Below are 26,360 nucleotides of genomic sequence, written 5' to 3'. Positions count from 1 at the left end.
CCGCCGTCACAGGTGCGTCGTAATCAAGCGTGGTACTGCTGCTCATTGTCTCGGACATGAATTCATGGATTTTACGGCACCACGTTTTTGGAATCTACGCTCGAGAGACACGATCTTCAGGCAGAGAGAGGCGAATTTGGACATCGCAATGACTGGAATGACTGCTATTTAAAGAAGGATGAAGAAGCTCGAGCTAGCCGCGCATGTGATGATCGACACCGTTGATGCTGATGTAATAGGTGCAACATCGGCAACAATACGAAAGTTTTTATCCTGAGCATTTTGACGTGCGGTACAATTTAAAATATTGTCCTTGCCGCTGCTCCGTAATATTAATTTAAAGCGTCTACACCAACGAATAGTTACTACATACTTGTCATGCCGTTGAAGCATGCGCTCCTTATTCAATTTCTATTACCAGATTTCATGGGAGTTCCCGACATACCCATATACAAATATATAAGGTATATTTTGGAACAGGTGGTTTTGAAATGCATGGACCTAATCGTTTTTCAACACAGCATTTTAAACGTACTGACCTCACGAACGGTCAAAGTTTTTTCTTGTGCCTGTTTTGTTAAAGCCCCAGAAACATCAGCGGGAATTTCTTTTTAGCAACTTCAGGAACATATTACAAACAATATGATTTCATAAGATAGGGTGCTCCCAGCAAATTGAACCAGACATCTAAATATACGTTAACGTAACTTCATGTTCTGCGCGAGTGTACCTCTTCCGAAGAGGCTTCCGAGAATTTCAAGAAAGAGCGTATGTCACCAGGCCCTCCACATAACTGTGAATTATCCCCTGAATGGGCAGGAATCATGTGGTTTCCGGCTCATTAGAAGCTAACCGGGGGAACATCGCCTCGTACGGGTTATCCCGAGATGCTTTCGTCTGCGCATTCATTCCCACTGTTTGCCCTCAGAACACAGCAACCAGCCAATTGACTTCCCCCCTTTGTAGTGCACCACCTACAGCAGCGGCTTCGCAGACAATTTTCTGCGCCTCAGAAATCGCTGAGCAGGACGGCGGATGTATTACTTCGACAGCTCCACACGAGCGCCCTTCCAGTTCCCGCAACCTTGCAATCCGGACATTAGCCAATAACATTTAACTGATATTCAGGTCGTCTGGATACTCATTTTCCTAGCAATAAATGTCACTTGATTTTGCATGTGACGGGATCATGACGACAAACATGCATCTATCCTAACACGATATATATTTCGATGTCGTCCAGCACTTCTTCCATGGACCTTTCACAGATAGGAACACGTTTTGTCGCATGACCTGATTGTATGTCGCATGTTCTTAAAGCTCCGGGTGCTCCTGAATCTTATTACATGTAGAAGCGATAACATATAGTAGCATTGCATATTAAGTGCATGTTAAGCTACCTACCACATCACGATAAGGGCTGCAAAGAATCCAACGATCGCAAGGGTTTCGCGAAGGGATTACCTTGCCAGGATTTGGGATAAGTATTTGTTTAGGAAGTAATGTCGTTCTTAAGTACTCGAAGAAGGTGTTTTGTTTGGACACTTCAGGAGCTACATTACATTATGCAAAGCGTTTGTGGGTACTTGGGGTTGATCTGTACGTCATCTTTGCTATAATGGTTTGAAAGGCCGGCTATGATGCGTTTTTAATTACTTTCCCTATTACTTACCTCTTACCAAACTTCCGCATGTCAGGCTTGTGCGTCACAATGATCATCTCCGTTCCATAGTACTTGTCCACTGGAGGATGTTATTCCAATTTAGCGGTGACTTTATTTTCGATTTCAATCTTATGCTGGTTTTTTTTATGACTGCACACACGCACACTCCCAACCACACAAGCAGACATAGAGACATTTATGTTCGTACTCATTTAATCTAGCTGCACCAAGAACATTCAAAACATTTTTTGTGTAGGCTGAAAATATCGCCGTTTATTAATATTTTTAGGGCGCTTTAGGGAAGTTAGTCCTAGGTTATCTTGATGAGGACGCCGAAACCACGTCGCGTGTTCTGTTTCCAACTATTTTGATACAACGGCTAGTCGACTGATTACTCAAGTTATATTTCGTTTGTAAAAGAAGACCATGGGAGTACGTCATCAGGATGGGAGAATCTTTTTCCGTTGCCTCTATTTGGTCTCTTTTTTATGGAACGACATCTAAACCGACGCACGCACACCAATGGATTATGTTGCTTAATTACGAATCCGGGCTTGCAGGCGCAGCCTTCTCCCGCACAGGCAGATCCGCATTTTCGACGCTTCTTATCCGCACAAGTCGGCGGGCACTTGGACTTGCAGTACTTGTAAATCTGGTTTTTCGCAGGGCACTTCTTCCGGCGCGTAGGGCACTGGTTTCGGCGAACGCACACCAAAGGCCTCCATTGCAGCACAACGAAACCACGCTTACAAACGCATCCTCTTCCAATACAGCCTTTTCCGCAGTACCTGTTGCGTCGTGGGAAGCAGCTCGGTGCGCAGCGACGTCGACACCTGGTGTAGACCTGGTTGGGACCCTTACATTTCCTTCGGCGTCCCGGGCAGTGTTCTGGACGGACGCAGATCAGTGGTTCCCATTTTTTCACCACGAAGCCTGGTTTGCAGACGCACCCTTCTCCAGCGCAGACTTTTGGGCATTTTTTCGGAACAGGCCTTCGGCAGGTCGGCGGGCACAGTGAGGAGCAAAGGCTGAAAATTTGGTTTCGGCCTCGGCAAGCTGGTAGGCATTTTTTGATGCTCACGCATGGTCCATTGGGGTACTTCCTGCACAAAAAAAGAATACGTACACGCTTCGCATACTAAACTTTCAGCCGGATTAGCAGGAGCCCCATTCATTGATTCTTTTATGCATACGTTTGAGTGGCGCGAATCCTAAAAAATCACGTGAACTGCTAAGAAGGTGCCCTGAGGCGAGTGTCGGGCATAGAAAATGAATGATATAATACATCGGAGACCTGAGGACGCGTGATTTCAACACGTTCTGCATATGCACAGAGGAATTCCCAGAGAAGCATGTATGGCGGAGCTATTGCATGTAACGGGGACCGCGATGCATCGTGGGTATATGCGAAAGTTGTGCAACAAGAAACCGCGAAGTGATGGAGTTATCCTGGAGGCCCTTGTACTTGGGTCTAGTGCGTCGCGTGGCTGCTATGGCATTCCGATTGTTCGTACTTATTCAGGAGCGTTGGTCAGTGCAACGTATCCATTGTTACAAACTTGAAACAACTGTGACAACTCGCCCTTCATCTCTGTTCCGCTCCTGCAGTGCTTCCGGGTATGGTTGTTTGTTTTCTTCTCCGATGTGAAAGGCGTTTACTTAGGTTCAAGTTTAGGGCACAAAAGCAGGCCAAAAAGAGGACGCCATAGTTCCGCTTATTGTTGCTTTATTGGCATATTGGCAAATAACTTTCGTTCAGAGTTGCATTTTAAATGAGAAAATATACATGAAGTCTTTCAGAAAACTATGTGGACCCAACGGCTGTAGACAGTGCCTCTGTTTGAGGGATCCGCGAGCGGTAGGTGCAATGGCTTATTGACGAGAGTGATCACGCCAGTAGTGAGCGTTTTTATTTGCCTTACGAGAATGAATGCGGCGGATTTTTGTGTTCAGCTTTTTACTAACCTTTTTTGCAAGAAAAAAAATTGTACCCAAATGAGCCTGACGTTTCCATCGCAGTATATACCTGCACGGAGTCTTACTAGGTTTTTACAATACCGTGGCTATCCCGCAGGCATACCTTAAGAGATAACTTACATGAAATCTGCGTACCAGAAAAAAACTGTCAGTACTGACCACGAACAAAAACGTTTAGATTGTTGTGACACGTTTAAAACGAATTTCCCAAAGTATGACGTTATTTACTGCACCTCTGGGGGCGACTGGCCACAAATGTCCGAAGTTCTAGAATTTATCTGCGTTGTCATGTAAAACGTGAACCTTTCCAGTGCCACGTCATATAAACCAGTTTTTTAGCAATCTGAAAGTCACTGCCGAAAATCGATACATAGAGACGTAGGGAATGAATAACGTGGCCGCGTACTGCACATTTTGCTGAAAATGTCGAACGACGATGGTACTCTGCCACCGCTGCCAGGTATCCGTCTCTCTTCCCCAGCACGCCCACCTCTTATGCCCTTCTCTCGTTTCGCTCCTACCGTAATAAACAGAGTGGTGGTTTCCTTACGTCAATTGAATTCTTGGGTGTTGCTCTGCTCGAGCCATATATTGAATCCCTTTGTTTCGGTTGGACCTCGAATGTAGCCACAAGTTCTGTGCTTGGGCATGACCACTCGTTGCATTTTAAGTTTAAGCATTGTTTCCAATGCGTATTGCTGATTTCCTTTAGAAAATATCTAGCACACGTGCACTTTCTGCTGCAAAACACTGCATAGCAATAGTTTGGTATTGTTATTTGGCCTCAAATATCTCTATTCTTTTTGTTTTGCACCACACTTTTGACAAGTATGAAGTTTTTTTTCCCCATTTAGTGGTTCGGAAAGTGGATGAATGTGTAACCTTGTCGTTTAAAAATATTTTAACTCTAGGACGGATGGCTGATTCAACGAACAGACAGATATACCGATAATAAGACCAAACCCTTAGGGTTTCAGTAGCCCAACAAACACTATAGTCTTAACAAACACGGTTTCGCGAGTAGGAGCCGCAGTGGATAATATAATCGTGATGTATTTTGGAGCCCTCATGTTGTAGTTCGTTATATACCTGGACCAAGGAACGGTAGTGTACAACGTGTTGGCTTCCAGGGGAAGACAACAGTGCCATCATTTAAATATCACTCACATTACAGTGTTTAAAACCAATGAAATAAATTTCACAGTGCTTTACTTTGTTCGCTGGTACTATTGGAGAGGTAACTGTATGGTAATCGCGGTACTGCACCTACGAAGCTATACATCTAGTTTTATGACAAGGAAATGTGGAAACATGCTGGGAAAAACATGCAAGTTCAAGTTCAGACCCGCCATTTTTTTAAACGACCGCAACATTCAGCAGTTGAACAGTGCACAACGGGATTACTGTCTGCCCTGGGCTCTGAATAGTGTGTGATGAGATTTTACGGAAAGCTCATCCCGAAGCATTGCGATATATACAGCATGGTAATAAAATATATACCCACTCCCGACAGAAGTCAAACAATATCTGAGAAGGCTACCCTGGTGTCATTTGTAAAATTTATCAAGTCCACGGGTATACCTTCCACCTCGTCCGAGGTGTCACCATTTGCTGGGAATAGTAGTCTCAGTTGAGATTCGGTTGCCTCTCGCTGGTTTAGCTTTCTGCCCCCTCATAAATGCGTCTTTTAGAGCCAGAAGAAAAATGAAAGGGAAGCGGAAGAGAAAGAATAGGTTAATCAGAACCTATATTTCGAGAAGGGATCCCCTGTACTGGACCATAAGCTAAACCAGCCTTGAAAGGTGCGAGCGCTTAGTTCACACTCTTGATCATTCAACCTCGAGTAACCCCTTAAAGTAGCGGCGTTCCATACCGGTGCTTTTATCTCTAGTATTAAATGAGTGTAAGTACAACGCCTCTTTTAACACGAAAGTGTTTTATTCCGGCATTCACGACGATTTCAATTACGTCATATCCGTCACGGAAGTGACGCCACTACAACGAAGAAATCGGCCTGTAAAGCGGGAACCCCTGCACACAGGGTCTTCTCACGGAAAGCAATGTTTAGTACTAAAAAATACGTTTAGTACTAAAAAATACGTTATACTTAGAGTTGCTCGTTGTTGGATTTTATATTTTACCGCGAAAGTGTTTTATGCGGGGATACAGCGAGATTTCACTGACCTTATATCCGTCACAGAAATGACGCCTGTACGTCTTTGCTGAAGCGACCCGGCAGCAGGACGTCGCTCGCCAAGAACACCCACAAGAAAGCCGCTGACCCGCAAATCATATTCAGCTCTAGATTTCGCTGCACATTTAACTTTCTTGTTTTACCGATTGCTATGACGGAGGAATCAAAGACATTTTTTTACGTTCACCCTAAAAGTGGAACGATGCTCAAATTGCAACACCTCTTTCTTGAGTGGTGCATAGAACCAACCTGATGTATCCCGGTCGGCAGGCACACTTCCTAACGCACGTGGTGGGGCAGTACTCGTTGACGGGTTGGTTGCAGACGATAGGACACTGACTCCCGCACACGTGGTAGTCCATGTTGAAGCGGTGCTTACTCCGGCACTGGTTGCACTCCCTAGCGCTGATACATTCACCCCACGAGTTCCGCAGGAAGCCCGGCTGGCACACGCACTCCGGAAGCAGGCGCAGCGTCGTATTCCACGTGGCACTTGGGTGGCAGAAACGGTCTCGAGCACCAACCGTGTTCGGAATCTCGTGGCGCCCACAGTAAAAACTGTTAGAAAAATCTGTGCAAACGTGTAAGCTTGAATAACGAGCACATTCCCTGTATGTCAGAACAACACAGTAGCGATCTCGTCTGTGAGATAGATATTGCTGCACGCCCAAATTGCTGTCTGGAAGTCCCGGGTAAAGAACCGAAAATATGCACCGGTATTTGCGCGTACATTTCCAATGTATCTGGGCTTTTTGAAGTCTTGTTTGGTCGTGAACAATGTGTCGCTATCATTCAACGACTTGGTAGAAGATATTCTAGATAACGACAGAAAACACTTGTAACTTAATATGTAGCCAGTGTGTCTTTCATTGAAGCATTGCGTGTTTATTGGTGGTTAATGGCTCTCACTGCAAGTCCACACGGCATGAATGTAGGGCCGGTCTGAATGCTAATTCTCCCAGGCTATACGTTTGGGATTGCGTTTCTCTGCGCCATTCTCTGTTTTTTCGGCATATTTTACTAGTCCTCGACGAGTATTTGTTGTCATTAGTAACCTCCTTAAAGGAGCCATGAAGACAAAATACAAGTTGGGTTTATTAAAAAGACTGCTTAGTCCCGATAACAATGATACCAATATCATCGCAATCTTCGAACAAATAACGGAGATATTGAAGAAAACGTGTGAAGCTGTCGCGACCCCCTAGCCAATTTCCCGCAACTTTTCTATGACGTCACGGAACCTTGTTTGCGCGATTGGCGGCCGCCTAACTGACCTGTTGTGACGACACATGACTGGACGTCTGTAATGCGGCCTCTAGTTCCATTTGACCGCATCACTTCAATGCTAACCTGCAGTTAACGCACTGAAAATCATGTTTTATTGTTGGCCCGTATGACGTCATTCTTGCTCATAACACGTCACTGTGGCGCAAAATTTGAAAGTTTTTAAATACTTCTTGCTGTTTTTTCGTTAAAAAACATCTTTTGTGGCTCTAATGGTACTGAGTGAGATACTGAATCCTAGTTCTTTCAAATTAAACGAAGTTGTATTTTCTCTTCATGGCTCCTTTAAGTGGTAGGTTCAACGCGCCATACTTACTGTTATTTTTTCGTGTTCCCAACTTTGCGCTACAGTGGCCGGTACCACATCTGTTGCCTAGTATATTATTTGCTCGTTGTTTCTTGTTTTTTTTTTTCAACTTGTTTATCTTGACGAGAAGTAGAAGGTAACGGGTGGGGGTGGTTCAATAGGGCAAAAGTTTGGTTTTACCGCCCACCAGAACTTTAAGGAAAGTAAGACTGACGGATGCGGCTTTGTCCTACCTAGTTTATTTTTCCTAAAGGTGTACGCGTGGTATGCGTTATAATAATATTGTTGTCATAAAAAAGTAACTAACCCGCATTGAAACTTTAGTTGAGTTAAGGTCATTGGGAATTTCATGGCTAACTAAGAACATTTTTGTCACAACTGATGCGTAACTGCTTATCCACCTTCTCAGATGAGTTTTTGACCCCCAACATATCAGGCTAAGTATATCCTTTATCAATAATTTGCATGGTGGGCAGCCTCGACCAACAAACTTTTGCTTTTGTCTTGTGTAAAATGAACTTTTGTCGGTTCTAAATATGCACTAACCACTCATGCTGCCTCACGTGGGGAAGTGAACCAAGTAATTTATCTCGGGCAGCGTTTAGTCCAGATTGACCAAACATACCCTTTTGAATCACCAGAGCAACCCTAGAATATGCCGTTTCTTCTTTTAAATCAATCAGAGAAGAAAACCTCACTATCACTTCTATAGTACCGCGGAGAAAATTCGGCCGAAGAAAACGGTGTTCTTTAGTGGTTTGACTATGGCCCGGGGAGCTGTCCGGACAAAAATCCGAGCAAAGCGAACAAATGCGTCCCTTCGGCCATATGCCTTCTGGTCATTGTTATGAAATTTGCAATGCCCCGATAACAATTTACGATGCTCTACCGATGTATTTTGCACCCGTTTTCACTATTATGCGCATTCTAAGCTGTTCCGTTTTTAGATTAGGCATTCGCTCTTCATACACATAGGTTCAGGAATAGTGTTGCCTATAATGGCGCACCAACCATTCAATTTTGAGTAAATATCCCGGTTTATTTCTTTTCTCACATTGGTAAACATCCATTCTTTAGTACACCTGTTCCACCAGTGCATAAAAAATATTTCACTTGCATGTCCATTGTCTTCACGAGGGTATCCTTTGAAAACAGTTGTCAGTAGCGTCGCTGAGCTACATATTTAAATAATTGTCTTTAGACCGCAACGCCTGAAATATTTTTAACATTGATTCTGTGTCTTTCACTAACACCATGGCGACCCGAGGAACTGATTTCTGCGTAGTTCTTTAATTTTTAGTTATTTGTTTTTCGCACTAGTCCGCAGTCTCTACACCGTGTCTTTCTTTTACTGCTACACTATGTACTGAAAGATCCCTATCATGAGGGCGTCCTCGGCATCTATTTAGCAGTAGTCTTCCAAACAAAGTGTTATGTTTTTTAGAGGAACAATCCAATTACAACGCCTCTGCTTTCTACGGCACTTACAGACTCTTACTTTATTACTGTTTTGCTCTCTGAGTGCAGAATTCTCGATAGGTCGTTCGTGAATTTACACTTTTTTAAAGCGTCTTCTATATGTCTCACTGATGGCATCTATGCGCACTAGGAGCGGGTGATTGATCGATTAACCTCCGGATTACTGGATTTCTTCTTTAGTCGTGATATTTTAACCGCTTAATCGGCTGAAATCATTTGAGCAAAATGAACCAAGAGGGCATGTTGAAATTCTCCGGAAGCATGTCGAGGATCATACTCGTGTTAATACATACCGCCGCGCCCAACCGGCCGACTCGACGAAGGAGTGGTGGTGCGAAGCCAAAGACAGGATGACGGAGTATAGTGAAGTGTTGAACTGGTATAGACTAGGGCGCAGGACTATGCCCCGCCTCACCCGGGCCTGACCCGAAGCGAGGCGGTGACGTTCCGGCAATTGCAGACTGGGTCGCTACCCGCGCCGGTGCTGATGAGACACGTGTGCTCTAGCGTATATGTGAGTGAATTGTGTCGCGTGTGTGAATCGGAAAGGGCTACTGCGGCCCACTTTTTGTGGGGCTGTGGCCAAAATCCGAGGGAGGCATGGACAGTGACGACGATCCCGCCGTGTCTTGCGGCCGCTGCGGGAAGCGACCAACGGGAACAACAGACACGGGCCGTCCAGTGGATTTCGGCTGCGCTCGAAAAGCAGCGCCTGAGAGAAAGCGCCAGGTGCTCGCTACCACCCCAGCACAGGGGCAGGTGCGGGTGCCAGAAGAAGACGGGAGAAGCGAGGGCTGCTCGCCGAGTAAAGGACGCCACGCCGAGATGATGTGTGGCCGCATCGCGATGACCGTCCCGTCGTGGGGCTAGGATAGTCGTCCGCCGGATGATCAAATAAAGTCTTTTCTCTCACTCAGTCACCCGCGTTATGCGATTAGAAAAAACGATCCAACTGTGGTCTGTGATTTAAGTGATTAAAACCCTAAGGTGATATCTAGGGTAGTCGGGAAAGTGAATATTCGTAATACATATATACACGGTACAAAAAAGTGTCCAAGGGCACTCACACCACTTTCCCGTTCCATAGAGTAACTCTGACGTAAGTAATGATCCTGATTCGACAAATAGTGCGACTGACGAACGTGGTGATATGCATCCCGGCCACACCAGCGACATGAGGATTACCTGCTTACCTCACAGGGAATGTCGTGGCGTGGCCTAAAAGCATACTTAAACTATAGGAGGGTTGCACTGCACTGGCGCTGTTATCATCGTGGCTTGCTTGGTATTTGTTCGGTAGTCATTTAGGTGGGCGCAAAAATTGTAGCGTGATGCCGGCCTTACTGGCCTGTAGCACGTCTTGGATATTTCGGTGAACTACACTTTGGTGCACGACATTTTGGTTTCGAAGTATCGATAAACGGACATATAGGTTGGCCCACATATATATCGTGCGGAAGAGTTTCAGGAAGTGCATTTTTACACCCGATTGTTTGAAACAATCGGTTGCAGTATGCATTGATTTTCACGAGAGCTATGCTTGCAGTATTTACGTACAATTTTTTTACAATTTCCGCTGCCCCAACAGATTGCTCACGAGCAGTTCGAAAGCGGGAAAATTGAATTGCATTGAACAAGAGTCTATTCAAATTATAATGAGAGGCGCTAGGGGACAAAACGGCGTGAGGGATGGAAGCTTAGAGGTGAGGCGGCAGAATCGGCCGACGACTATCGTCGTTCAACGACATTTGTAGGGAATAAAGAACACCAGTGGCAAATTATATTGTCTTTCTGGCTGTCTCTCGCCTAAGTGGGAGCCAAAACGAACTAAAGACAGTAACATGCTCTAGAGTGGTGTGACGTAATATAATTTGCGGTCAAATAGTAAGCATATTGACGCAAGGTTGTCTTCCCCTCTAGTCACGTGATTTGTTCTTTCTTGGAGGTCCGAAATTTAACAGCAGAACCGAAGAGCTCCGGAAAATGTTAACCGCAGTTTTTGAACACCCAGAAATCAAGAAATAGGAATGTGCACATAAAAAATTGCGAAGGACAGCTGAACAGAATAAATAAACAGCGTTATGTGGTGCCGTTAATTATCAATCGAGGTTTTACGGACCAAATCAAAAGGTGCGGTAATATTTTTTTGCACCCAGTGCAGTGGATAGCGACCTCTCAAACGTAAAACCATACTGCCTTAGGAAGACGAAACTATTAGACAAAAATGCCTGGAACAGTGCCCTTGCCTGGAACCAAGCACCGATAATCCCGCACCGAAACGCTCTGCACGGAAATGTCCTACACTGACGCGTCTGCATCCCGCCTAGCATAGAGTTTCATACAATACCTAGAGGGGAAACTGGCTCTAGTTTTGACGGCAATACCGAAGCCAAGCTTACGCTTCGGTGGACATGATGGGTTATTCTATAACCAGATTACGTGGGATTCAAACTGGCCTATGTCGGCGCGAATTGTGTTTTTGACAAAAAAAAAACACTTATTACCCGGCTCGCTGTTTAGAAATCACTTGGCGAACAAGAAAGTTAGTGACCACAAACTTGTTTTGTACGAAATAAACGGTGCGTAATATAAAAAGCAGACACGCAGTCGAGGAGATTTGTAGAGTACGTTTGCCATTATCCGCCAACTGGCTAACTACAGCAGCAGACGAACTTCTTTAAAAACTATTTGTGAAGTTCCGGCGCTTGTAGTTTCTAGTACTAAGAAAAGTTTTGTTTTCCTAAAAAACGATTATCTTAGGAGAAGTTAACCGAGCCTGGATTAGTGACATTAATAAACCTGCGTTCCTCTCAGCCGCCCGTACTGTTGGTGTACGCCGTAGGAGTCGGCGTTAGCACGAAAAGTATGGCTGTTGCAAGCTGCTCGCAACCGTAGTCGGCTTCGAAAATGCATTGATTTTCCTAATGAGCAGCGCCGCAACTTTAAATTCGCAGGCAACTTCGCCGCATCCAGCGCAGCCATTTGTGTTTTCGTGCTCGCTGTGCCGGCAACGAGTTCATAACACACCTGATTCGCCACTATAGTTACAAAACATTTCCACTCAGTGCGGCGTCAGTGCGCGTGCGTTATTCATTTCAAGGACAAGCGTATTTTTGAACGTTTCTTACAACTTAGGCAGATGCGTTCATGCAAGTCCAAAAGGGAAATAAAACTGGCTGCACGACAAAATAACTTCCTCAGGCCATCGACTGCCAATCCGAATCCAGAACTACCCATCGCGCCTATCGTGGCGGGCGATCACAGTGCCAGATTCTTCTCTATATTTGCTGTTGTATAAAACTCTGTGCCGCCTAGGACCCTTTTGGAACTGATGCACTGCCTTGTTTTCATCTTCGACCGCCATACAAAGCAAAGATGCAAAAGCAAATGTCAGCAGAACTACGGTCTCGTCCATATTGAAGGCAGACTGCAGCCAATTAAAAGGGTTAAAAAGAAATCACTTCACGAAGACTGCAGGCGGGCATGCCCGTTCAGCTGCAATGACTTAAATCATTTGGTAAACAGCTACCACGTGCGCCGCGAATGCTTTATTTGGCAGACTACACGCTCCAGCGACTTCTCAACGAACGCCTGGGAATGACGTACCTGAAAAAAAAGGAAAGGCGTGCACCTTGGTAGCAGTGTTTCAAAAACTTTTACTTTGAAAGCGTGCTTCCAAGGATCAAAAAGGTGTGCAAAGAGCTAATATTTGTTATTGAAGGAGCACTTGTTTCCTCTGATTTAAACTCGGCACAGGCATTCGCCTTTCACTTCGCGCTTAAATTAGGCATTACTAGTTTACATTTTGAGTTAGCGGTGAAGTATAGCAGTGGGCCTTTCAGATGCGCGTTACTTTGGCCCCTAGCCCCTGAAAATAGTTGTCCATCAATCACATGAAGCCATTTTTTTTCATAGTTACCTAGATTATTAACCTCAGCCAAACATTTGCTGTCTGTCAGTGCTGTGAGCTAGGCGTTACAGTAGAGACAGTCATCGCTTCCACGTGGCCCTACTAGCGAAGAGACTCACAGGTTGACTATTTCTCGTAAGAAGGCTGCACGCACAATTCAATAATTTTGTGTACTTTCAGGCTCTCCCGCGTAAGCTAATTTCATGGACTAGGGTAGTCGCCGATGTTGTCAAACTGTACTCATGGCAACAAGTTCATGTCGGTCGCCGCATTTCACCAGGGGCGATTACACCACATGTTGATGGTTTTTTGTCCCACTGAGTCGACGGGCGAAGACGCTGATTCACATAATGTCGCAAAACTGCGCGAAAGGTAATTACATCGAATCTGATGCTTCATAACTGTGGAAGGTCAAGGCTCTAAACGTCCGGGGTTGCCGGTGACTCCGCTCAGCGGGAACGATAGTGCCATTGGCGGCTGCTATCGGCAACGGTAGCGCTCCTGTGGGATGAAGTACAGTGCAGCTCCCGTATCCTATTATTTTTATAAATACCAAAATTATGACTAATATTTTTTCAACACAAAAGTGTTTAGTGCATGCGTACACCAAGATCCCAGTGATATAATATCCGTCCAGGAGGTGTCATCGCCAGAAAAAGGGGCATTGACGCGGCGGCGCCAGGTTTCGAGCATAGAAATTCTGCGGCCACAACGGGAGGTGCGTGGCGCTCTACCCTTGAGCTATGAACAGAGACGTGAGCAGCTTTACGAATGCGCCTCATGTCCTTCCCTATGACTCGTTCAGATGGCGCAACCATCTAGGAGAGGCGAAACGAAGTAGCGCATCACGACGCTAATGAGCGCCGACAGTTGGCGCCTAGATGCCAGCGCATTTAGGGTGCCTTCGTTCACGAGTCCGCCGTATAGGGTGGGGACACGTATACGGTGGCGCCGCCATTTTGTGTCACTCACTCTCCGCAGAAGCAAGTCAATGCATCAAAACCGCGCTAAAATAATTGCCACAACTCGGTTTACTGCCGAAGTTTGAATCATCTTATCTGTTTCGCACTGCTGGGTCTTGTGGGAAATGAAAAGAACAACGCATTGAGCACTTTGACCCAATGGCGGCGGCACGGCACCGTTCACAGGGTGTCCACCCTGTACGGTGGCGCTGGTATCCAGGCCCCCTAAAGCGCCTTCGTGTACGGGGGACGCGCGTGAATTGAGGCTCCCACCGCTACTTTTTGTTGCTTGTGCGTAAGCTTCACTTCGTCTGGCGTGGTCAGGCTCGCGAAATCTTCGAACATGATGAAGGTTCCGTTAGTATTCAACTGATTCTATAAAGGACGCTTTCCCTTTTGTGTTTTGCCGATTCCAATAAAAAAGGAATCAACCACAACTTTTTACTTTGCTTCACAACTGAATGCCTCTAATTAACTGGTTAATGAACCGAATAAAGACTGCTGAGTAATCCGGTTAAAATTGCTATTCGACATCCAGCCCTAGTGCGCATCACAAAACGCCTTGGAGGGAGGCCAACTTTCTCTGAGGAGGATGATGATCGTGAAAGCACCTAAAATACAAATGTTCCCCTGGTCGGAATCGGACATGGGCTTCTCGCGTTCTGAAGCCGACGTCGATCCGATTGCGCCATTCCCGCAGGTCCGAAGCAGTTTGGATTTGGAGAGGGATGCCTGTACTTCCAAAATTAAATCATGCGTCCCTCGTGTAAAGAAGACGATGGTTGAACGGGAAGCTTTCTTCCTGCGAAATCAAATGGCACATGGTGAAATTCAAACAGCTGCAACCAAACGTCTACACTGTGGGTGAGTCAAAATCGAAAACCAACGTGCAAAAATCGAAATCGTATGAGAATCAAAATGCGAACTCAGACGGAAGGGGGGGGGGGGGGGGGGGCGGTTTCCATTGCCAGTCGCAGTGGCCGCTTTTCTAATCGAAGCGACAAGCGAAAACGCCCTTCTGTTTGAGAGTTAAGCACGGATTAAAGATCCCCAGGTTGTCAAATTTATTTTCGAACCGTCCACTACGACGCACCGCATAACCTGTGCAGTTTCGGCGTAAACACTATAATCGTCATAATCACCAAACTCGGACGACAACCCAGGAATCCCTCACGGGAAAGCTTGGCGCTTAATTATATAAGTCGTTAGACGGAGGAGTGCATGATTTTTTATTGCACTCGAGGCTAATAGTTCCGAATTTCCACCAAAAAAACCGTAGTTTACAAAAACTCCCTGATCCTCCAAAGATTTGTTCGAGGAGAGCATGCACCTTATGGGTATTACTCAATGCTCACTTGCAATGGGCTTTTTGGATAACGGATTTTCTTTGACGAGAAAACAAAGAAGCATTCTTACCTTGTACATTGTTCGATCCTTTGCCGGTTCCTTTGGATCCTATCAGTCCGAATTCGTTTACAAGAGATCGTCTCTCTCGGCGGGGCCCTTGTTCTGCATTTTAAACGTGCAAAATAAAAGTCAGAAGTTATGATGTGGCAACTGGGCGCATAAACATTTTTTATAACGCTACCTTGCAAAAGAAATGGCAAGGTGTGCTTAAACTGATGGTCTCTACCGGTGAAATGTTGAGCTGCAGCTTTAAACGTAGACGAAAAGTAGTCACGCTTGGCGATGTGAAAGCCACATTTTAAGCCATACTACCACGGTTCATTGTCGTTATTATGCAGCTATACCCACAAAAATCTCGTTTTTTTTGTAACGAAACAGTACCCCCGCAGGGGCTACTAATAAGCTCCTCTCGTTAGGTATGTTAAAGAATTCAAGAAATGCTTATGCACGCTTTTAGAAAATCTAACCACAAGCGGCAAGCCCCACACGGCCAGAGGAACACTGACTTTTCAATCATATTCTTCAAATATTGCAATCACCTAAATGCAAGATACAATGCACGCATTGCACCCGCTCTCGTAGATAAATGGGAATTTCCCAAGCAGCTTGTTCGAAAGCGTTTAAGACGACGTAACCTGTGACCTTATTTTTCTCAATGGTCCGGATAATATTTGTCGATTTTGTCGCATGGTAGAGGTGCTAGCCCACATTTCCGTACCCTCTTTGATGGAGCACTCTTTCCCTTTTGGCTCTCCTGTTAGTTGTTTTTTATTATTACCAATTCCCAGACTGATATACGCGATGAATCCGTTCATGAATTTGGTTTCCAGAAGAATTAAACAGGCTAGACGAACGCGTAAATGTAAATGCGGGACTAATGTTTACACATGGGCTCGGTCTTCGTCAGACTAACACGTGCCTGCGACGACGACGGGGCCCTGGTTGAAACGTTAGTTACCCTTTCATATTCACGCGTGCGTCCACCTCTCTCTCTCTCTCTCTCTCTCTCTCTCTCTATATATATATATATATATATATATATATATATATATATATATATATATATATATATATATATATATATATAGATTGCGAGAAGGGCTGTCTTTGGTTGCCGTAGCAAATAGTAAAAAATGGGTATAGCTTCTAACAAAACTGTTTATTGGTCGACGTTTCGGTCGGATGCCGATCTTTCTCAAGTCTCCGATCGAAACGTCGACCAATAAACAGTTTTGTTAGAAGCTATACCCATTTTTTACTATATATATATATATATATATAAATCTAGAGAAAAAGAAAACTCCAAAGCGTGCAGAAATAGCAACAATAACAGAGAACGTTTACTTGCGTAGCTGCAACGGGACTTGCCTTCATCAGAGTACGGTTACATGATTCTTTATCACAAACATTTGGAACACATTTCTTATATAGATTTGCAGAAAACTGTGAGAAGGATCGGAAGACGTTTCGAAAACGGAGAGTATGCATGCAGTCGGGCTAAGCCTATGTTACAACAACAACAAGAAAAAGAGAGAAAGAGATAGTGAGATAGAGAGGAAGGGGTCGTATTTACAAGTCAGCGGTCAAGGTTGCTCCATGACGGGGCAAAGTACCTGGCATGGGCTGAAAGTGCGGAAGACTAGAAAATCGCAGCTTCAAAAGAAAGAGAAAAGTAGACAATAAAGTATTCAGTGGGTGGGGAGACTGGTACGGAGGTATCTATACAGGCATGAACGAAGAATGTGTTTAGGGTGTACCCCCCGCGGATGGACAGAATAGACACAGTACACAAAAGAGCATTGCACGAGAGCTAGCAACTGAACAGAAAATAGGTAGGGTCCATAGATAACAAAGGGTTAAACGTTTCTAAGTGGTGGGGGGAACGCGGCCTCTTTCCCGAGGATAAATCGCACTGTTGAGTCGCATTAGGCTAATGAAGCTGTTGTACTTGGGGAGTTTCTGCGAATTCTGATGGGAAACTCAAGGGTTGGGTTGATGAAGAATATGATAAAAATTATGAAGTCGCCAACTTTATTCGAAGGATAAGCACGTTAGTTTCCGTAACTTTTAATAATACAAAGCGTCACTGAACCAAACTTATAAATGAGATAAGATTCGCTAACCTCGCGGTTGTGGTGGGTTTTGAAAGCGGATTCTAAAATTATTGCTTTAAGATGTTCAAATAAATGACCCGGACCGTTCCTATGTCTTGACAGGGGCAAATAAGGGCCACTTTTTGCATGAGAGTGGTGATTATTGAATTGTATTTGGGAGGGCGTTGCGGTTTGGCCGATGTATTGCTGCCTACAAACAGTGCACTCTAGAAGGTGTACGACATTAGCAGAGTCTCAGTTGAAATTACCCTTTATATTTACGTAGTAATCTGAAGCCGTGCTCGTGGCATGCTATGTAGTGGTCATTCTCCTAAATTATCCTAATTGTCCTATAGTACAGCCAAGCCCTCCGTTTTAGGGAAATTTGCACGAACCAAGCCGACTTTGACTTAAACTGTCCAGAACTCAAGACCGTCCTCCTGAATAAGAAATACCCGGAACATGTTATCGACGGATTTATTGTGAGAGCCAACCAATTAGATAGTAATAAAATCTCCAAGAGAAAAGTCCCGAATGGTAACCCACAAAAAAACTTAGTTTTAACCCACTCATTTTCCGCTCCAACAGTGTCAATCATACAAAAAAAAACACATCATAATATCCTAATGCAAAGTGACCGCCTAAAATGCATATTCTCCGAACCACCACGCGTTGTCTACCGGTGTAATAAGAATTTAGGCGACTTTCTTACTAACTCTCGTTTTAACCGACCGGAAACTACAGGCTGCATGCCCTGTAATAAACCCCGATGTAAAGTATGCCCACACATGACCACTACACAGCGTGCCACCAGCACGGCTCCAGACGACTACGTAAATATAAAAAGTAACTTTAACTGTGACTCCGCTAATGTCGTATACCTTCTCGAGTGCATTGTTTGTAGGCAACACTATATCGGCCAAATTGAAACGCCCTTCCAAATACGGTTCAATAATCACCACTCTCATGCAAAAAGCTGACCTTATTTGCCCCTGTCAAGACATGTGAACAGTCCCGGGTATGCATTTGAAAATCTTAAAGCAACAATTTATAATCCACTTTCAAATCCTACCATGAACGCGAGGTTGGGAAATCTTATCTCATTTACAAGCTTGGGTCAGCGGCGCTTGGTATTAACGAAAGTTACGGAAAACTAACCTGCTTATCCCTGCATTAAAATTGGCAACCTCATAGTTGTTGTAACAATGTTCATTAATCCTACCTTTGAGTTTGCCATCGGAATTTGCAGAAACTCTCCAAATACAGTAGCTTCATTAGCCTAATGCGGCTCAACAATGCTACCTGTCCATGGGAACGAGGCCGCGTTCCCACCACCACTTAGAAATGTTTAACCCTTTATGATCTATGGATGCTACCTATTTCCTGCTCAGTTGCTCGCTCCTGTGGAATGCTCTTTTTTGCGCTGTATCTATTCTCTCCATCCGCGGGGGGCACACCCATCTTCGCTTCCGCCCCAACCATCTCCCCAACCACTGAATACCTTACTGTATACTCTTCCCTTCATTTTCAAACCGCGGTTGTCCAGTTGCCCGCACTGTCTGAGCTTGCAGCCCACGCCGTGTACGGTGCCCCGTCGTGGTGCAACCTTGAACGCTGCTTTTTAATACGACACCTCTCTCTCTCTCGCTCTCTCTCTCTCTTTCTCTCTCTCTCTCTCTCTCTCTCTCCTTTCTCTTTGTTGTCGTTGTTGTTGTTGTAACATAGGCATAGTCCGATTGTATGCTTACTCTGCGTCTCCGAAACATCTCCGCTCCTTCTCACAGTTTTCTGCAAAGCTACATAAGACATATGTCCCAAATGTTTGTGACAGCAAAATCATGTAACTGTACTCTGATGAAGGCAAGTCCCGTTGCCGCTCCGTAAGTAAACCTTCTGTGTTGTTGTTCTTGCTGTGTATCCGACTCTACTTATACTATAAAACTACAAATATATATATATATATATATATATATATATATATATATATATATATATATATATATATATATATATATATATATATATATATATATATATAAGACAGAAATAAGAATTGGCAGTCAAGCAAACCTCGGAAAGCAAAGGGGAGGATGTAGTTAGTGAAGATCGCACCAGACCGGTATTCTGGAGGTCGTGGGTTCGGATCCCACCTGGCGGGCATTTTTTCTCCACTTTTTTATTTTCCAAATTCTTTATCTTCACTAACTACATCCTCCCCTTTGCTTTCCGAGGTTTGCTTGACTGCCAATTCTTATTTCTGTCTTATTTTCAACGAGCCCCTCATTTTTATATATATATATATATATATATATATATATATATATATATATATATATATATATATATATATATATATAAAGCCAAAAATTTGTCTTTATGGCTGTGCGTGCATTGACAAAAAAAAATCCCCCCTCCTCCCCGAAGGGGATCGTGCGGAAATGCGAATGCATTGGGTGCGCCGAATTCTTCTTTGCGGTATCGTTGCCGCGAGGGATTCGACTTCATCGACTTCCATCGCTATCAAGGCGCCAGTTGGAAAGCAGTCACGGAGAGAGGCGCGCGCTCCCTGCATTTATATGCGCAGCGAGCGGAGAGGGGTACGTGGAGAGGAGAGAGAAACCCGCGCCAGCCCGCGCGCGAGCTCTCTCTCCGCCCCGAGCTCCGCGATGCGAGCGCCCTCACACGCCGAGCGCGCTCCTCCTCTCCACTCACTCTCCGCTACTCCGCCCGAGCTCAACGCCAATTTCCTCTAGGTGGCGTTGCCGAGCTCCGCGATGCGAGCGCCCTCACACGCCGAGCGCGCTCCACCTCTCCCCTTGCCCTCCGCTACTCCGCACCTGCTCCGGTTGCTAGGCGCGCGCCACAGCTGTTGCTAGGCGCACGCCGCTAACGACGCAAGACAACCTGCGGCTAGAAATGCATTCGCATTTAAAAGGTCGAATGCAGAGTGAAGTAGAACTGCAGCACTATAGTGTCAGTGCACAGGCCGAGTGGTCACCATTTAAGAATAAGCTTACCATCAAGTACGCAGCATACAGTAACATCACCACGTTTCAAACAACACAATGCTGAAAGTTTTGCGTGAGAATCGAGGTTTAAAACGAACCGCTACTCGCACTTTATCGCTTCTGTACAGATCGTCCAGGTAAGTGCCTACATTATAGAGGCGCTTTCATGAGCTAATAGCCCGGCTACACTGGGGTCCAAATGTCATTTGAACCAAATGTCACTTTACTCAAATGGGGAGCTTCGAATGCCATTCAGAATCCGCCGTGCTACTCTAAAATTTCGATGACATTTAAAAACTTTTACAATTGCTCGCCGTGCTGTAGTGGCGCTGTTGTCGCCCCGTTCGGTTTTCATATAATAACACAACAATTAAATTTAGGAGGAGTCTAAGGCAGGAAAATGATATCAAATTAGAGACACCAGTTTTGACTCTAATGTGGTGGCTGTTTGCGTGTTTTTTTTTGCAACTGACACACTGGTTTTGAGAGTATGAAAATTATATATGTTGATTTCCCATTTTAAGTAAACAAACAGTGAACAAAGGTCCACAAAGAAAAATATTTTGTTTGTTTTACGCACGGAACTATTATATTTTTTGATTGCCGATCGAAGACGCTGCGTGCGAGAGTTCTAGAAATGGCATTTGATATCCCAAATGTATCTCTCGGTGCTATTTGGCTCGAATGTCATTTGAGCTGAATGGCATTTCAAAACGAAGTGTAGCCGCACAGCTTGGCATTTGAATCAAATGACATTTGGTTCAAACGACATTCGGACGCTAGTGTAGCAGGGGTATAAGGTTGTTTGCACATACTTTTCTCTTCACTTAAACAGCTCCTTCTTGCTCCCTGCGCGGGGAAGGACGCCAAGCCATCTTATGTTATGATGCGATGAGAGAGGTTATTGGCAGGGCACGTGCGCCACTTTTTCCTCCGGAACAAACTGACCCAGCCGCACTGTACACACTGTTTCCGGGTTTTAGTCGACAACTTCCCGCAGTTCGACGAGGCGACTTTTGAAAAAACCAGAATTTTAACATCTGCACCGAAAATAAAAACAATAAAAGTAAAGGAAGTAAACACAAAATTCAAATAGAAACAACGGATTTTAAAGGGAATGCACAGTCATGGACAATTGAAATGAGAACCAAAAATATGGACCAGAACACGTAAAATCGAAGAACTTCGATAGTGGGCTTAAAATAATAGATCACTATTGTTTTATTTAAAAAAACACATTTTCCGTCTTTGTTACTGGATTATTGCGACGAGAAAATTTCACTTGCGGGCAAAGACATCGCCTGATTTGCATATTTTGGTTCAAATTTCATGTTCGTGTATCACTTGCCCACACCTACATGACGCTGTACTTTCTCATAATTATGCTCGTTCAACTAGTCCAACGTCAAACCCTATTAGAAAGAACGAACATCAAAACAAAAATTAGTAACCACAACACAAAGGTAGCATCACCCGGAGCGAGCTCAATGCACTGCATGTCGCCAAGAATCCCTACGGGAAGTGGCAGTGGCAGACTAGGGTTTGAATAATGCGTGGTTTTCTAATGCGACAATAAACTATGAAACACTTCATGCTTCGTGCAACTCTTGATGACGAAAAAAAAAATGGAACTTTTCTGGCAGCAATACGAATACCGACCGCAGCTTAAAAACAGGGTTAGATAAAACGGGCGACCTCACTTCGATGAAACGGCGTTCAATGGAATGGTTTCGATGAACTGTCACGTACCCGAAGCAGACGGCTGTGGAGCGAGCGACAACGGAGGAGGTAGCGCTTGAGTGCGTAATACAAGCAAAAAACAGCGGCCGACCAATGTGGCGGTTCCGACTGCTAAAGAAGTGACGTCAGGGTCCTAAGCTTTTTTTTCTTCAATGCGTTCACCAGACGCTGTTCCATTATCCGCTAATTTAAACCACGTGACGTTTGCGTGGGAGGTTTGAACACGGTTTGGAATGTGCTGGCCGGCGGCGGCGGCGTACTGCGAGGAAGCAGCAGAGTACCTCACGCCGGCGTACGTTGGCTGATCACGCAAACTCTTCCTAAGACGCAGACGAAATGCGCCGTGACGGAGAAGACTGCAGCTCGCGCTGCGCACAAATTTCATATTAGGGAGTGTAGTAATTGTCGCTTCATTTTAAAGACAATTGTCTTTCTTGGGCTACTTAAACCCAGAAATTTTGGTCTACCTGTATGTCTGTCTGTCTGTCTGTCTGTATGCCTGTGACTCGATTCAGCCACCCGGCCAAAGTAAAACTATGCCTGCGGAATAGTCTTATGTAGTCACAGCTAAATCTAGCCGTCTGAGTCCGGTGTAAAGTTCATACTTTTCAACATTGTTGAAGAAGAGCAAGACATTACGCAAATATAATGGCACAAATTATTACAGAAGTGATATTTGCAGTGTTTCTTTATAAGAAGTGATACATGATTGATTTTTGCGAAATTTAATACTTCATAAACTGCAGACAAAACATTCACTCCGCCGTCGCCTGCTGTCGCCCGCGCCACTGTAGCTTCTTGCGGCATTTGCAGGAATCAACCGGCAACAGTTACCAAAGGTTCCACTAGATAGGCTCCACGTTCTGTTTGCAACGCACGTGGAGTAGGGAAACGCGGTTCTATAAACGTTGAAGTAAGGCGCCTCGATTCACGCGCGTCTTCGCCGTACGGCCGCGTTGGCATCGAGACACCCGGCCTGGAGAAGTGAAACGCGGTAAATGTAAAATGATTTAAGCAAACCTTTGGCGTCTTTACCTTGAAAGGAATGGGACGGAAGATTTAAAGCATGAGAGGTGAGCGGGAAAGCAAAGGGAGGTATATACTTGGCAAAAGTCTAGAAGGACTATCGTCTTTTGTCGACATTTGCAACGAAAGTAGCAGATACGCGGCCAATTTTTTTTGCTCGCCTCCGTGCTTCTGTTTATTTTTCCCAACCATCTAATAACCGCACTACCGCCGTTAGCTGCCGACTGCGCAACTTGCCAAAGGGGCGTTGGTGGAGGCGAGGGAGAAAGTAGTTGTGAATAAGGTATCAGCGGTGGTGAAGAGGAATTCCAGAGCGGCGCCGAGTAAATCGATAACAGTGGAATGAAAACTGTGGGGTTAGAGATTTACAGTCTTTGTCAAAATTTTGCGGGCCACGGCGACCGTGGCAGGAGCAGGCGCGCGGCCGAGCAGGGGCGCTGCACTTGCCGCTGTCGGCAGGTTGCGCGGCTAAAGAGGGCGAGGGGAACTTTCGCGCTTTCTTGCGTAGTATGGTTGGCGCGATAATTGCAGCGGGACCGGTTTCTCAGAGCAGGCGCACTTCACTTCAGCGCAGGCACTTTGCGGAGCACTTGTCGCGCCGGACGCTCGCATCGTTCGAGTGCGAAATCCCTTACCTGTCGCAAGCTCAGCAGCACAGCGGAGCGCTGTAGCAAACGACAGAGCGGCTTCTCCCGCCTCGTGCGGTCAGTGGGCTTGTGCCGCTTGTCTCTTCTCGCCACTTCTCGGCACCGGCGATTTGCGGAGCACAGCATCCACGCGCTCGCCATTTCCCTTTACCAGTGGAACAAATGCTTTGCAGTAAAAAACGGTTTTGTCGATGATGGAGACACCCTTTGAACGGTCCCCTGCCGTCGCTATTGGGTTGTAGTGCTCAACACATAGCTGTTTTCGTTTCCCACAAGACCCGGAAATGCGAAATAGATAAGATAATTCAACCTTCGCGAGTTACCCGGGTTGCGGCGCAACGTATAACGCGGTCTGCTGCAATGACTTCCTGCGGCGGCCAGCAGCCTGACAAGTACCCGTTGGCACCCAAAATGCTGGTGCCATCCGGTACGTGTCTGCACCCGTCGCCTTCTGTATTTTGCTCCACCCTTGCGGCGGAAGCGCGTGAATCGAGCAATCTAGCAAAGAAAAGAGCGGAGTGACAATGGGGCTTTAAAATGCACTGATAAGCAGAGAGCGAGATACAGTGACAAAGAGCGTCGTGAAAGGAAGCAACTTTGATCGAGCGGGCGAGGAAAGCGGCTGTTCGGTCATCGCCATGGGGTTGCGTCGTATGTGTTTTCGCGTTCGTCGGCAGCTCGATAGGGACTTCAAATTCACGGTCCACCTGCAACCTGAACTTCGACTTCTCGTGGTTGGCGTCTTGGCGTACTGCTGCTGCGTGGGGCCGTCGCAGGTTAACTCCCGCTCAGGACTACCCGCCTGCCTGCTTGCGTCTGTTCAGTAAGTGCACTGGTCCCCCTGTTGACCTTTGCACATCAAGCATCGTCATACGATGGTTATGAATAAAAAAGGTCAGGACGAGGCGGTGAATCGGTGCAAAATATGGGAGAAGTGCCAGTTTATCCGTGCCTGGGTCCGTCGTATGAAGCGAACCGCGTGCACCCGAGTGTCATATAATCGGGGTTTTTAATGCCTTGTTTCTATTCGGAGTTCCCCGGGACCGCGGTGATCCGTCGTAAGAACCCGGCCTTATTGTCCCTGTAATTGTACCTTGCTACTAAAGCATTTCTTTATACTATATCGCTGTGAAACGCAGGCTCAGCCGCGTCCACTTGATTCTATTTTTTGTTCCTGCACGATGACCTTTGCCCCAGCACCATGATTCCGTCTGTGCGCATACTCTTATTTCGGTTGTTTGTGTGCGCGCTTACGTATGCGCGTGTGTATGACAATTTAACTGATATTATTCCTAGTCTGTAGAGCACACTAAGGCTTTTATCATGCAAGCGTGATCAGTACTTTAACGACTGACAAAGATGGTTCTCGAAGCCCATTAGACGTCTCATGAATATTGTCGGCGCCTTGCTTATTTGCTCATGTTTTAATTTAAAGGCTGAAGAAGGAATAATGTGTTGTGTCGTCCGACCTTTTACTAAAGACATAATACGGAAGGGTGGTATAAAGACCCCAAGTTTCCTAGACATGATATCTCGCAAGAATAGTTTCGTTGTCCGCAAGCCATGAATAACATTCTGCGGGTGGGCGACGGAAATGTAGTATGGGCTTCTTTTCTAATTTCTTTTGGACTTTTTAGCAGTCATTTTATTTCAGGCCGCGAATGTCGCCAAAACAAAAGTAGCATTAATGGTTTCACAGCCCTTGGCTGAGTTGGGTTAGAAATTGTAGCGGCAGTGAATTTCTTTGGGTTGGTATCAAACTATTATCATTTTAGAAATAGCTTGCACGAAATCTTCGCATTTTACAAATGCTGGTCAACAAATGCTTCGGTTAATAAATATGCAGGATTGTTTTGATAGGGTCAGAGTTTTTCCGCATAGATGATGTATAACTGATCTTCAAACTCTTTAATTTACACTGTTTTTTTACAGCTATTAAGAATTTTTGAAAGACAATTGTTTTTATAGCGATATATTTAGAGATAAAAATCACCATGGCTCCTAGAGAACAAACTCATAATAAATGAATTAGGATTACTTGCCTTTGCTTGAGGAAAAGGGATAGCTACACAGACATTTTCATTTATTTTGAGAAAACAATTTATAAACATGGGAGGTTAAAGGAGGTGTATGCCCTTTAAAGGGAAAGCCCCGTTCTAGTATACGCCGCCGCCATTTCTGTGAATGCCCCTAAAATAGGTACGAAAGTAGAAACCTACACACATTTCCTGCGGGCATGTAAAAATGAATGAACTCATACTTCTATCGAACTTTAAAACAAGACTCTAACACGTGTCGGTAAATATCATGTCCTTTAATGTGACCAGGCGTTGTTTGTGCTTCAATGTAAAAGTGATAAGAGCGAGTGCGAACATTACGCCGTTTCATTTCCGCGGAATCATGCGCTTGCTTCTTTGTTGGTTTGATTTTCGAATCACGTACATATATTCGTGTTTTCCTATTCCCTTTGCATATTCTAAGTTGAATTCTAGCGTGTGTGTCGTCTTTCCTTTCTTCGTGCTGTGTTAAAGTTCGCTAGAAGTATGAGTTCATTAGCCAGTGACCAATTCGCCCAACTCTCCGCTCTACGTGTAAAAATTTGTTGCTCCTCAGAAGCACTATTAGGGACACTTTGGGGTATTCCTTCAGCTTTTTTTGAATTC

The 26,360-nt window shown here is 45.1% G+C and overlaps 1 protein-coding gene across 2 annotated transcripts in view; it reads right to left on the bottom strand.

Moving 5' to 3' along the window:
* The window catches only part of LOC144150932 (uncharacterized), a 124,645-nt gene that overhangs the window by 60,453 nt on the left and 37,832 nt on the right, over positions 1 to 26,360 (bottom strand). For both annotated transcript variants that reach the window (XM_077682224.1, XM_077682225.1), the window contains exon 5: positions 15,193 to 15,285. In XM_077682224.1, the coding sequence (XP_077538350.1) occupies positions 15,193 to 15,285 (93 nt within the window). The remainder of the gene's footprint in view (positions 1 to 15,192; positions 15,286 to 26,360) is intronic.

This window comes from Haemaphysalis longicornis, unplaced genomic scaffold (assembly GCF_048455015.1).
Source record: "Haemaphysalis longicornis isolate Haplotype H1 unplaced genomic scaffold, Haemaphysalis longicornis Haplotype H1 scaffold_81, whole genome shotgun sequence".
NCBI classification, from domain to species: Eukaryota; Metazoa; Arthropoda; class Arachnida; order Ixodida; family Ixodidae; genus Haemaphysalis; species Haemaphysalis longicornis.
The sequence above is the reverse complement of the archived record's forward strand: the minus strand, read 5'-3'. Positions and strand labels throughout refer to the sequence as shown.